The sequence below is a fragment of the Phacochoerus africanus genome, chromosome 16, assembly GCF_016906955.1.
Source record: "Phacochoerus africanus isolate WHEZ1 chromosome 16, ROS_Pafr_v1, whole genome shotgun sequence".
NCBI classification, from domain to species: domain Eukaryota; kingdom Metazoa; phylum Chordata; class Mammalia; order Artiodactyla; family Suidae; genus Phacochoerus; species Phacochoerus africanus.
Genome location: NC_062559.1, coordinates 7,795,452 through 7,809,691, shown reverse-complemented (window position 1 = coordinate 7,809,691; position 14,240 = coordinate 7,795,452). Strand labels below are relative to the sequence as shown.

The 14,240-nt window shown below is 46.0% G+C and overlaps 1 protein-coding gene across 1 annotated transcript in view; it reads left to right on the top strand.

The window, feature by feature from the left end:
- Positions 1-14,240, top strand: part of MGAM2 (maltase-glucoamylase 2 (putative)) — an 89,227-nt gene that overhangs the window by 62,161 nt on the left and 12,826 nt on the right. The window contains exons 34-44 of the mRNA XM_047763393.1: positions 1,959-2,021; positions 3,075-3,209; positions 4,409-4,493; positions 5,924-6,062; positions 8,869-9,002; positions 9,283-9,317; positions 9,421-9,537; positions 10,581-10,729; positions 11,092-11,176; positions 11,590-11,646; positions 12,282-12,406. Coding sequence (XP_047619349.1) covers positions 1,959-2,021; positions 3,075-3,209; positions 4,409-4,493; positions 5,924-6,062; positions 8,869-9,002; positions 9,283-9,317; positions 9,421-9,537; positions 10,581-10,729; positions 11,092-11,176; positions 11,590-11,646; positions 12,282-12,406 — 1,124 coding nt within the window. The remainder of the gene's footprint in view (positions 1-1,958; positions 2,022-3,074; positions 3,210-4,408; positions 4,494-5,923; positions 6,063-8,868; positions 9,003-9,282; positions 9,318-9,420; positions 9,538-10,580; positions 10,730-11,091; positions 11,177-11,589; positions 11,647-12,281; positions 12,407-14,240) is intronic.

Genomic DNA, 14,240 nt, shown 5'->3' with positions numbered 1-14,240 from the left:
CTGTTTATCGTCTGGAAGTTTTCCAACACCCCACCCTCATGTTTCCCAGCTGGTCATTTAACAAACATGAAGACTCCTTTCGGGAATGGCTCGGCAATCTGTCTCCCAGTCACTCACTCTCATCTTTGACCCAGGAAGCTTAATCAACATCTAACTAAATCACTACATGCCATCGATTATTTTCCTCTTATCTCCTTTAATTCCCTTGTGTGGCCTCAATCCTTATCCTCATGGTTTGATTCATAGCAACAAGATTTTAAGTGAACTTCCTGACTCCAGGTGACAGTAGCTCTTAGCCAGAATCGAACTGCTCCGTAATAATCCCATGTCACTTCCCCTTGCCCTGGGCACCTGTGGTGCTCACTGTGCCTTTGAATGCTTCCTCCCCAGCTTACCCCAGTAATATCTGCCCTTCAAGACCAACTTCAATAGTCCCCCTTAGGAGTTCCCATCATGGCTCAGCAGTTAAAGAATCTGACTGCCATCCATGAGGACGCAGGTTCAATCTCTGGCCTCGCTCAGTGGGTTAAGGATCCAGCATTGCCATGAACTGTGGTGTAGGTCACAGATGCAGCTTGGATCTGGTGTTGCTGTGGCTGTGGCATAGGCCAGCGACCGTAGCTCTGATTCAGCTCCTAGCTTGGGAACTTCCATATGCTGCGGGTGCAGCCTTAACAAAAAAGATTAAAAATAAATAAATAAAAAAAAATAGTCCCCCTTAGAAAGCAAAGACTAGCTTTTTTCTCCCTTTTCTGTATCATTGCCCTCAAAGAGTATTGCACACAACTTAGCTCGTTATGTTCCATACGTGAATTAGAAAATAAGGACTATTTCCTACTTAAATCTCAGTAGATACAGACCATAGAAGAGTGCCTAGCATATATTAAATGCTCATTTAATCAATGTATATAGTTAATGTCCTTCTAATTATAGATGAAATTGGTTGATACTATGGCATTTTTTTTTCTCTTTCTTTTGTCCTTTTTAGGGCCACACCCACAGCACATGGAGGTTCCCAGGCTAGAGGTCGAATCACAGCTGTAGCCACCGGCCTGCATCAGAGCCACAGCAATGCCAGATCCGAGCCTCGTCTGCGACCTACACCACAGCTCATGGCAACGCCAGATCGTTAACCCACTGAGCAAGGCCAGGGATCGAACCCACAACTTCATAGTTCCTAGTTGGATTTGTGTCCGCTGCCCCACAATGAGAACTCCTATGGCATTTTTAATGATGCATATACTTGGGGTCCCCAGAAACTCATGGTACTGCTTAAAAGCACTGAGACTAAGTTTACAGCTTGTGAATGGAAGTCAATCTTATTCCTTTAAATTCAGACTTAACATTTATTTTTCATAAGAGGAATCTGGTTATAAGTCTATGACAGATAGCAGTGAGAACTGAATAATCATTTGCAAGGTGATTATTCAAAGGGTGTGTTTCAAATGGGTTTAGTCAATCATGACATTCAAAAATAAAATTTTAGGAGTTCCCCTTGTGGCTCAGCAGTTAACGAACCCGACTAGTATCCATGACGGTGCAGGTTCAATCCCTGGCCTCCCTCAGTGGGTTAAGGATCCAGCATTGCCTTGAGCTGTGGTGTAGGTCACAGACGTGGCTCGGATCTGGCGTTGCTGTAGCTGTGGCTGTGTCATAGGCTGGCAGCTGCAGCTCTGATTGGACCCCTAACCTGGGAACCTCCATATGCCTGAGTACGGCCCTAAAAAGACAAAAAATAAGTTTAAAAATAAAATTTAAAAAATTTATGGAATGAGTTGTGATCCCAGCCTATTTTCACTTAACAGAATTTCGTACATTCAAACTCGGCAATTTTATTACTGGCAGATATCGCCCAGAATTGTATGGAGATGCATGTCGTTGGAGTCTAGCGTGAGAAACACCTCACGGTCTGTGCGCAATGCCTTTTAAAGGTTTTGATTTTTCCTCTTTTTCTCTAGGTTTGGCCAGACCTGCCTAATGTAAATGTGGATGGGTCCCTTGACCCTGACACTCAGGTGAAGGTACAGTTACAGATTTTTGTCTACATGGCCTTAAACATCTGGATGTTTCTGAGATTTATCCTGGTGTTGGGTTCGGTAGTTCTGAGCGGAAGGTACTTGTCAGCTGGTAATTTGGGGGGGCAGAAAAGGATCCTTAAATGGAAGCTCCACACGAAACTAAGCTGGAGATGTGCAGGAGGACCTCTTAAGTCCTCCCTTCACACGTGCAGCCTTAATGGGTTGTGTTGCGTTTGAATTTGATGTTGTCTGAACAGTAACATTCGGCAAAGTCTAGGGTATTTTCACCGGAGAGGCTATGAACAGGCTAGTTTTTAATGAATTATCTACATATAAGGGAAAGCGTAGGGAGTTCTCATCCCGGCGCGGCGGAAACAAATCCAACCCTATCCATGAGGATGTGAGTTTGATTCCTGGCCTCGCTCAGTGGGTTGAGGATCTGGCGTTGCTGTGAGCTGTGGTGTAGGTCACAGACGCAGCTCAGATCCCAAGTTGCTGTGGCTGTGGCATGGTGGCATGGGCCAGCAGCTATAGCTCGGATTTAACCCCATATGCCTTGAGTGCAGCCCTAAAAAGAAAAAAAAAAAAAGAAAACGTAAGCAAAGAAGGCGAAATGGCCTTGACCTCCGCTCTGAATGCCACATTGGTCTGGGTATCCAGCATCCCCTCCACACTGCAGCTCACTTTTCCCTGGGTGGCCCATAACCTTCATTTGGCCAGTATAGAAAAAGCATTTGTGTTCTAGCGTTTGATTGTTTAGACACTAGCAGTTAATTTTTCAGGTCATATGATTAAAATGCCCAGTTGTAAAGCACATCTCATGTTTAATGGGGATTTAAGAATAACCTTGCAGGAAAACAGAGAATGAAATCTCCTTCCCTGACCTCTTAGTGTCCACAGTAAACTGTGCAGCCAGAGGCTGCAGACCCGAGTTTGGGTCACGCACTGATTGGGCAGTGCTGGTACAAATACCTGCTTATCACCCCTTCCCAGTCCCCACACTCCCCTTCCCAGATAGGCTGAGACCCCTCACCAGAGTTTGTGTCACCCTTACAGCTGTACAGAGCCCATGTGGCTTTTCCCGACTTCTTGCGGAACAGCACGGCTGCCTGGTGGAAGAAGGAAATAGAAGAACTCTACAGAAACCCTCGCGAGCCAGAGAAGAGCTTGAAGTTTGATGGATTGTGGATTGTACGTTACCCTTCATGCCTCTTCTTTGGAAATATTAGTAGTCAAAACATGAGGAGGCTGGAGTTCCCAATGTGGTGCAGGGGAGACAAATGCAACTAGCATCCATGAGGATGCAGGTTTGATCCCTGGCCTCACTTAGTGGGTCGGGGATCTGGCATTGTCATGAACTGTGGCATAGGTAGCAGACATGGCTCAGATATGGCACTGCTGTGGCTGTGGCGTTGGCCAGCAGCTGTAGCCCAATTTGACCCCTAGCCTGGGAACCTCCATATGCCGTGAGTGCGGCCCTAAAAAGCAAAAGCAAACAAAACGAAAAAACATGGGGAGGCAGAGTTCCTGTCGTAGCTCAGTAGATTAGGACCCAACTTTGTCTCTGTGAGGATACGGGTTTGGTCCCTGGCCTCGCCCAGCAGGTTAAGGATCCAGCATTGCTGCAAGGTGGTATTTGATTTCCACTTCTTTCTGAGTTACCTACAATTTTTTAAGACTGTAAGATACTCCTCCTCAAGTTGGGTCTGTGCTGATGTGCGAATTAGTCTAAGCTACTGGACTTAGAAGGAATAGGTCATAGTAACCATGGACCGCAGCTAAAAAGTAAGTTGATGTTGGAGGTCCCGTTGTGGCTCAGCGGAAGGGAATCCGACTAGGAACCGTGAGGTTGTGGGTTCGATCCCTGGCCTCGCTCAGTGGGTTGAGGATCTGGTGTTGCCGTGAGCTGTGGTGTAGGTCGAAGATGTGGCTCAGACCTGGCATTGCTGTGGCTGTGACATAGGCCCATGGCAACAGCTCCGATTAGACCCCTAGCCTGGGAACCTCCATGTGCCACAGGTGTGGCCCTAAACACACACACACACACACACGTAAGTTGTCCATGCATAGGAAAATAAAGATGGGCTTGTTGTATGGGGGAGAGGAATTAAGAGATTTTCTTAAGTTGATTCCAACATAATTTCACCATTTTGCCTCCATGAAACAATTATCACAGGCCTGAAAATGCCAAGTAAACTAGGAGTTTAATGCTCTTCTTAAACCAAAAGGAATTTTTAGAATCCATTTGGGTCAATGTCTGAGATTACCCAGAGTCCGTGAAGCAAGCAGCTGGCGTGGGGTTGAGCTCATCTCTGGGAGGTCAGTGTCGTCCCTGGCAAAGGTCTCACTGCCTCCTACGTCATGGAGTCTTTTCTGCTAACTCATTGCAGGACATGAATGAACCATCAAACTTTGTGGATGGCTCTGTCACGGGCTGCAGCGATGAAGTGCTGAATAATCCACCCTATATGCCGTGTAGGTAAAATGATTATGTCATCAAATTCCTTCCCTGCTCAAAAACCCTGCAAATTTTCCTCTTATTTTCAAAGCAAAGGCTAATATTGGAGGAAGAAAACAAGAAACTTTACGTCTTAAACATGACGGAAAGTCCCAAATAAAATAACCTTGAATAAGTGCCAATAAATAAATAATTAAATGGAGAAATAATAACATGATGTGCTGTGAAAGAAATCAAGCACATGGTGTGTCTGATGACACGGCTGACTGAACTGATTGCTGAAACTCCAGACAGCCCCCTACACACACACACACACACACACACACACACACACACCACACACAAATCCATATACCATACACCCATATACACACACCGCACACATACACCCCAAATACACACACGTACACACACCACATACACACAAAGGCTCTTTTGCTGAGAGGATGAAAATCGAGTCCACACCCGGGTTCACAGAAACGTCATGAAAGGCATTCCCTGGTTGTCCTGTGGTGCAAACAGAAATAGATAATCACAGGACCTTGGGTCTGAAAGTGTCTTAGGAGCTTGAACTCTTTCACCTTACAGAAATTTGGGGAAGGAAGGGACTCATTTTATCCAAAACACCCTATCAGTGATTTACGGAATGGACTCTGGGATCCAAGTTTCTCGACGTGCAGGTCACTGCTGTGCCTCGCACTGCTCCCTGACCTTCCTTACTTCCCATCGCTCCCTCCTTTCTTACTTCCTCCTTCCTTCCTTTCTTCCTTTTTCTCCTTCCACCCTTAATTTAATATTTGTGTATCGGGCAAATCAGAAAGATTTAGTAACATTAAAACAGTGAGAGTTCCCATCGTGGCTCAGTGGTTAACGAATCCGACTAGGAACCATGGGGTTGTGGGTTCAATCCCTGGCCTCACTCAGTGGGTTAAGGATCCGGCGTTGCCGTGAGCTGTGGTGTAGGTAGCAGACATGGCTCAGATCTGGCGTTGCTGTGGCGTAGGCTGGCAGCTGTAGCTCCAGTTAGACTCCTAGCCTGGGAACCCACATATGCCTCAAGTGTGGCCCTAAAAATCAAAACAAACAAAACCAGTTACTGAAGTAAGACCTGTTTGTTCCCTTGAGAATATTGCCATCTAGTGGAAGAAACAGTTACAACAACAGAGGGGTTTATTGTGTCAGGAATAGGCTATGAGAGCCCCCCCCCCCATACATGTCAAGAGCTGGGGAAAAAGAAGGGTGCCTTTTGGTCTCCATACCCTGTTCTTACCCTTCAGGAATTATAAACCCACAGGACGCTGATTTTCTAGATAAAGAATTCTTGGCACTGGAGCTGTTACTGGTAACAAGGTTGTCTATTGAAATAGAGACATGCCAAGACGATGGGCATTTCTAGTGACGGAGCAAATGAAGTTTTTCAGGAAGTAACTCAGCATCTCCTCCTCAGATTTGGAGTCCAGGGACGGGGGCCTGAGCAACAAGACGCTGTGCATGGAGAGCCAGCAGATCCTGCCCGACGGCTCCCCCGTGCGGCACTACGACGTCCACAGCCTCTATGGCTGGTCCCAGACCAGACCCACCTACGAGTGAGTGTGTTTTTGTCACTGGCAGCAGGATCATTTTCCACGTTGGTACTTTTGCCTCGTCATATATACATGGTGCTTGTATTTACATGATGCCTGTCAAAATATCAGGCATAATTGCCTAGCAACCAAAATACCTTTAAGTGGATTAATCCGGTTGGTTGCTAATTTCACCTATTTAAGGTGAGCAGGTGCTGTTTATCACGACAGTGGCAAATGTATTGCAGTACATAAGTTACTGAATTTATGTGTTTCACACCTTAAATATACACAATGTTAAATGTCAAATATCCCTCAGTAAAAACATGAGGTGAGCATTTAGGTTGTACTTAGTATATTCATGTTCAGCTGTCAGCACAGTCAAATTTTAGAACATTTTCTTCATCCCCAAAGGAAGCCCTATACCCAGGAGCCACTGATCTGCTTTCTGTCTATATGTCTATATGATTTGCCTAATCTGGACATTTCATAAAAATGGGATCATGTAATATGTGGCTCCATGTAATTAAATGGACCCATGTAACTTCGTGTTCTTTTCTTTCTTTCTTTTTGGTCTTTTTAGGGCTGCACCCACAGCATGTGGAGGCTCCCAGGCTACGGGTCTAATCAGAGCTGTAGCCACTGGCCTACATCACAGTAACACCAGATCCGAGCTGCATCTGCAACCTACACCACAGCTCACAGCAATGCCAGATCCTTAACCCACTGAGTGAGGCCAGAGATCGAACTCACAACCTCATGCTTCCTAGTCGGATTCGTTTCCCCTGCACCATGACGGGAACTCCTCATTAGGTACTTAGATATGCTTTCCTTGGCTCTGATACATTGCAGTGTCCTTGGGCCCTTTCTCGCCGTAGCAAAGCACTGGAACAGTGGACGTTTTACGTATTAATTAACGCAAAAGTACACTTTCAGAGAGGGAGCGAGGACTCACAAATGTGCAGGTTGAAATGAAGGCCCGACTCACTCTGTAGTAGCCTTTATACCCCACAGTGCGGACCTGAGTGGAGGCCCGGTTTGATCTTCTGCTTGGTCTTGGGCAAGATACCTTATTTGCCTGGGGAACAGGTTGGGCGACCTGCCTTCCCTACCAGGATGCTCAAGGTGGGAAAGGGGCCTGACAGTGACACGTGGATTTGGGGTTTAATCTCCTTGAAGGGAACTTGAAGCCTGTAATACTCCAAAAAAGAGTTGTTGGGAGCTCCTGTTGTGGCGTAGAGGAGATGAATTCCACTTGTATCCATGAGGACACAGGTTCGATCCCTGGCCTCGCTCAGCGGGTTAAGGATCCAGCGTTGTTGTGAGCTGTGGTGTACATCTCAGATGTGGCTTGGATCTAGCATTGCTGTGGCTGTGATGTAGGCTGGCAGCTATAGCTCCAATTTGACCCCTAGCCTGGCAACTTCCATATGCTGCAAGTGCAAACCTAAAAAAAAAAAAAGTAAAAAAAATAAAAAATAAAGTTATTGTCATATATATATTTATTTGGATCCCAGGTCTGCCACCTGGGATCCAAATAAAAGTAAGGTTAAGGTTAGGTTCTTGTCTCATAATTCAGAAACAAGATGGAAATTGAAAAAGAACATTGAGGATTTATTTAAGTCAGAAATACACCACTTAAAGAGAGGCGGGCAGAGAGGCGAGCAGCTGCTCTGCCTGGTAATTGCAAGCGCAGGATATTCACTGGGAAGTTGGGGTTTCAGGAGTGTTGTATTCCTTAATTTTCATTCCAGCTCCCCCTTCCCAAAGGGAGGAGGGATTTTCGTCCTTATGTAGCTTTTATTTTAAGTGTGATGGCATCTGTGCATGATGGGTACTTCTTATCTGCATAACTAATTTTATTATAATTTCTTAAATCTTCATTATAATGAGGGCATAATGAGCATCAGGTTACTTTTAGATGCTAGAGATGTACACCCTTTTCCACCTTTCTTCGTCTGCCTCCAAGGCATTTATCACCCCAAAAGGTGTGGCTTCCTGTCATTTTGGAAGGTCCTGTTTTTCTTCGTCTGCCCATGGACCCTGCTGTTTGCGTGATGCGATGGTGTGTGGTTTCCTGACCTCTGGCCTCACGCCCCCCTTCTCTGCTCGTAGCTACCTATCTGCCTGCTGTGACAGCATGACTGCCGGATCGTCTCTGACAGTCTGTCCCTTTGAGCCTCAGTTTCCTCATAGTAAAAGGAGGCCAAGGTTGTGAGCCAGTCCACGTGAACGTGACCTGTGTTAATGCCTGGGATGGAAATACTGTTCTATAAATATCTGCCCCATACTTCACCCCACCCCTCCTCTTAGGTCTATGGAGACAGGTGGTTAATTAGACTTTGTTTTTTTTCTTTTTAGGGCCTCACCTACGGCATACGGAGGTTCCCAGGCTGGGGTAGAATCAGAGCTACAGCCGCCAGTCGACGCCACAGCCACAACAACGCAGGATCTGAGCCTCATACGCGACCTACACCACAGCTCACGGCAACGCTGGATCCTCAACCCACTGAGCGAGGCCAGGGATCGAACCCGCCACCTCATAGCTCCTAGTCAGATTCTTTGCTGCTGCACCATAACAGGAACTCCTAGACATTTTTTAAAAGTAAAAAAAAATCCACCTTTTAGGTGATGCTCTACTTCCAGTTGTCCGGCTGGGAAGTTCACTAGGATTCCTAGCAGTACTTTAAAATAGCAGATGCTTTTAGGGAAGCGCTCTCCGGTGTAAAAGGGAGCCCCACTGTCGCCTCATGCTCTAGGCTGAAGCTACTCTCTGTGACAAAGCGCCATGGCCATTCTCAGATTCACCTTCTCGTTCCCCTCCGAGCAGAGCGGTGCAGGAGGTGACCGGACAGCGAGGAGTCGTCATCACCCGCTCCACCTTCCCCTCTTCTGGCCGCTGGTCAGGACACTGGCTGGGCGACAACACGGCAGCGTGGGACCAGCTGAGGAAATCTATCATCGGTGCGTGGGCTTATTCCCAGGGGCCTCACCTGGTGGGGAGGGGGCTGGGGTGTGTGCGCTTCGGCAGCACTGGTTATGTCTACTCATCATCCATGGGGTCGGTGATATCCACGGGAGCTGAGTTCTCTGTGGCTGTGAGTTTTAATCCACACCCATCTTTTGATATTTTCATCGTGAATGGCCCAGCACTTTCAAAGCTGGTGCAGAAGAGTTGGGTCAAACCTACCCTCCCAAAGGGCTGCTCTCGTGTGTCCAACGCAGCTGTGTCTTCTCCTTGCAGGCATGATGGAGTTCAGTCTCTTTGGAGTCTCTTATGTAAGTCCTATTGGGGCCTTGCTGTTTACCCAGTCAGATTTCACTGTGTCTGCAGCCCACAAAAGCCCCCCCTAAAATATGCTCTGATTTTGCATCTTCTCAGACAGGAGCAGACATTTGTGGGTTCTTTGGAGATGCTGAATATGAGATGTGTGTCCGCTGGATGCAGCTGGGGGCGTTTTATCCATTTTCCAGGAACCACAACACTTTTGGGACAAGGGTGAGGAAGCAGATTACATGGCAGGTGCTCTGTGTTCTCACATCCTAATTTCCTTTTACCCCTCAAGGTCATCATAGTTACTTGCTGAGAAAAATTCGAAAAATCCCCAGCAACTCCATTTCGTAGAAAACTCAGCGAGTTTAAAACCCCAGAATTCCCAACAATTTTCACAAATATACTGTTTCTGGAGTTCCCGTCGTGGCTCAGTGGTCAACAAATCTGACTAGAAACGATGAGATTGTGGGTTCCATCCCTGGCCTTGCTCAGTGGGTTAAGGATCCCGCGTTGCTATGGCTGTGGTGTAGGCTGGCGGCTATAGCTCCCATTAGACCGCTAGCCTGGGAACCTCCATATGCCACTGGTGTGGCCCTAGAAAAGACAAAAAAAAAAAAAATACACACACACTATTTCTCACTTCTTGGGCAATTAGCGCCTACAAGGAGAGAAGGGTTTATGGCTCCCTAGACGGCTAAAATAAGAGTCTGCCTTTGCTTTTAAGAAGAATGCATTTGTATTTACTTAAATCTCTATGTTATGTCAGTACCGTGTAGAGATCCATCTGTCTACACATGTGCAGGGCGAAGGCCAGACCCCTGTGGGTACTGAGGAGTCCATGGTAAAGAGAAAGAAACAAGAGGCTCTAGTTTAGAAGGTGCCAGATATAGGGAAGGAGGAGACTAGAAATGAAGGGAGAAAGGGTGAGTAACCCGTATATAGAATGTGTGCCTGCTGGTTTTCTTTTTTCTCCCTTTTTTTCTATATATATTTTTTCTTTCTTTTTAGGGGCACACCCATGGCATATGGAAGTTCCCAGGCTAGGGGTCCAACTTGGAGCTGCAGCTGCTGGTCTATGCCACAGCTCCCTGCAACGCCGGATCCTTAACCCACTGAGCGAGGCCAGGGATTGAACCCGTGTCCTCATGGATACTAGCTGGATTCATTTCCACATGCTACAGTGGGAACTCACCTGCTGGTCCTTTTCCGATTCCACTAGAATTCAGTAAAGAGAATGTGGCCTTTCATATGCTCCTTTATTCTTATAGAGGCAAGATCCTGTGGCCTGGAACTCAACCTTTGAGATGTTCTCAAGAAAAGTCCTCCAGACCAGATACGCCCTGCTGCCTTACCTCTACACGCTGATGCACAAAGCTCACGTTGAAGGCAGCACTGTTGTCCGACCCCTTCTCCATGAGTGAGTATAGCCGGGTCCCCCAGGCAGCAAGTCTGGGGTGTCTTAGGAATAACCTTCTGCAACTGTCATAACAGTAGGGGTAGATTTTCGTATGTATGTATGTTTTTAGGGCTGTACTTGCAGCATATGGAGGTTCCCAGGCTAGGGGTCGAATTGGAGCTACAGCGGCCAGCCTACACCACAGCCACAGCCACCACAGATCTGAGCCGCTTCTGCGACCTACACCACAGATCACAGCAACGCCGGATCCTTAACCCACTGAGTGAGGCCAGGGATTGAATCTCTGTCCTCATGGATACTAGTCGGGTTCCTTGCCACTGAGCCGCAATGGGAACTCCAGATTTTCGTGTTTATTTTTAAAGGTTTACCAAGGATGCTACAACATGGGACATAGACCAGCAATTCATGTTGGGTCCTGCCATCTTGATCAGCCCTGTTCTGGAAAGTGTGAGTTTTCCATCACAAACCAAAAACCCTCCCATCACATAATCTAAAGTACAGGAAGGGCATTTTACAAATTGTCCTGCACAGCTTGCTATTTTCAGGCAAATGCATTTCTAGAACTTCTAAGGGAGATCCTTATCTTTTTAAAGGACGCCATTAATGAAAACTTTACAGCCACAACTGATTCCCATTTTAGTGTCTTGTCACCTTGCATCCTCACAAAAATCTACCTTTTTAAAAAATTTTACCTTTTCTGTGTGTTTAAAAAATAATTTCCCAGGATCTTTCTCAACATGACCTTTTAAACTCTTAAAATCATTAATCAAATCCCCTTTTTAATGCTAATTATATAGGAAGAACTTCAAAAATTTAAATTATCGGAATATTCATCATGACATGTTGATTTTATGTTTCAGAACACTTTTCAGATCCTTGCTTATTTTCCCAGAGCCCGTTGGTATGACTATAGCACGGTAAGAACTGAAATATTTTGTCAAGAACCAGATTGGTCCACATAGCTGGAGAGAGGTGGCTAGAACCTTTTCCTGACTTCTAGGCACATATATATATATATGTTTTGTCTTTTTAGGTCCACACCTGCGGCATATGGAGGTTCCCAGGCTAGGGCTCAAATCGGAGCTACTGCTGCCAGCCTATGCCACAGCAACACTGGATCCTTAACCCACTGAGCGAGGCCAGGGATCAAACCCACATCCTCATGGATACTAGCCAGGTTCGCTAACTACTGAGCCACGACAGGAGCTCCTAGGCACATATTTTCTAAGGCAGTAATTTCTAACCTTTTGGCCATGCTAAGTTTGCTTAAATTAAATATCCATAAAAGCATTTATCCATAAATCTATAAATAGTCAGCCATGGTACACTGACTCTTGCCAACCCCCACCTTTCCTGGAGAATACAGAGAAAAGACTAAATTTCCTGAGATTTTAGCAAAGCTGAAAATCAGATTTTTCTCCTTAGATTTGCAGTGTTTTGCTGACTTTCCAACATACTTCCTTAGAAAGGACAGACTTGTCATAAGGCATGGATTCATTTTGTCTTTTTTTTTTTTTTAGAAATCATTCCTTGCCTGTATTCTCCCTTCTAGGAATCTGGCAGTGAATCGCCAGGTGAGTGGAAAATCCTGGCGGCTCCCCTTGACCATATCAACCTTCATATCAGAGGAGGCTACATCCTGCCCTGGCAGGAACCTGCGATGAACACCTTCTCCAGGTAAGGAAGAGACGCAGCGCTTGGTGGCCTCGCTTGGCCATAACGAGGCAGCCTCAACAGAGGCTCTGGGGATAAATAAACTAACTAGGGACACTTCCCCGGATTCGAGTCCATCAGTGCCTTCTGGGTGGGGTCTGGGAGAGAAGGAGTTCCTGACGTTGGCCTCGGGGAGATCTTTTCTCTGTAGCCCTGTGTCAGAGCCTCAGGGCAAAAGTTTTGCTGAGGATAGCAGCATGTACCTCTTTTTTTTTAAATTTTATTTCCCCAATACATTATTTTTTTTCCTACTGTATAGTATGGTGACCCAGTCACACATACATGTATACATTCTTTTTTCTCCCATTATTGTGCTCCATCATAAGTGACCAGACATAGTTCTCAGTGCTACACAGCAGGATCTCATTGCTCATCCACTCCAAAGGCAGTCGTCTGCATCTATTAACCCCTCTTTCACATTATTTTTTTAAAACTGGGACATCTTAGATTTGTTATGTCTACCCAAGGTTTGAGTACTCATTCCCAGGTCTACTTTGGTGGACTCAAGGAGAGATTTATACATATGTAAAACACACACACACATTAATTAAAGAGAACACGTTATATCAGGAGAGACATACACATGGAGTTCCCGTCATGACTCAGTGGAAATGGATCTGAGTAGTATCCATGAGGATGCAGGTTCCATCCCTGGCCTCGCTCAGTGGGTTAAGGATCCAGCATTGCCTTGAGCTGTGGTGTAGGTCACAGACGTGGCTCGGACCTGGCGTTGCTGTAGCTGTGGTGTAGGCTGGCAGCTGCAGCTCTGATTTGACCCCTAGCCTGGGAACCTCCATAGGCCATGGGTGCAGACCTAAAAAGAAAAAAAAAAAGACACATGACAAGAACAGTAACAACTCAAAAGGAGGGAAGTTAACTTTCAGCCTTGTGTAAAGCATGGTTTTATTAAAAACCTGAGCTCGGCGTTCCTATCCTGGCGCAACAGAAACGAATCCAACTAGGAACCAGGAGGTTGTGGGTTCGATCCCTGGCCTTGCTCAGTGGTTTAAGGATCTGGCCATGCCGTGAACTCTGGTGTAGGTCACAGAGGAGGCTCGGATCCTGCATTGCTGTGGCTGTGGCGTAGGCCGATAGCTGTAGCTCCCATTGGACGCCTAGGCTGGCAAAGTCCATATGCTGCCAGTGCAGCCCTGTAATGCAATATAAGTAATTAATGATATTAAAAAAAAAAGAAACCAGGAGTTCCCATCATGGCACAGTGGTTAATGAATCTGACTAGGAACCATGAGGTTGCGGGTTCCATCCCTGGCCTTGCTCAGTGGGTTAGGGATTTGGCATTGCCGTGAGCTGTGGTGTGGGTCACAGACTCGGCTCGGATCCCACGTTGCTGTGGCTCTGGCGTAGTCCGGTGGCTACAGCTCCGATTAGACCCCTAGCCTAAGAACCTCCATATGCCGCAGGAGCAGCTCAAGAAAAGGCAAAAAAAAAAAAAAAGAAACCATGAATTGAGTCTTGAATAATAAATAGAACTTGAATGTATGAAGACAACAGAAAGAGCCATTCAGGGAAGATTAAAGAACTCAGGGTGAACAATGAGTTGGATTTGGGGGATAGTCGAGCATCATTTAACAGGTGCACTGATGAGGGAGAGGGATAAAATAAATAAAATTCAAGCCAGTTATCAGGCCATGGAGGACTGTGAATGCAGGATAAGTACATGGCATTTTATTCTGTAGCATTCTGGAAGCTACTAAAGGAGGGCAGTCTTCTTGCTAAAGAAGTAGCTTGTATTTGATTTTTGAAAGTTAAAAGTTATATTGAATGTTTCATTAAAATA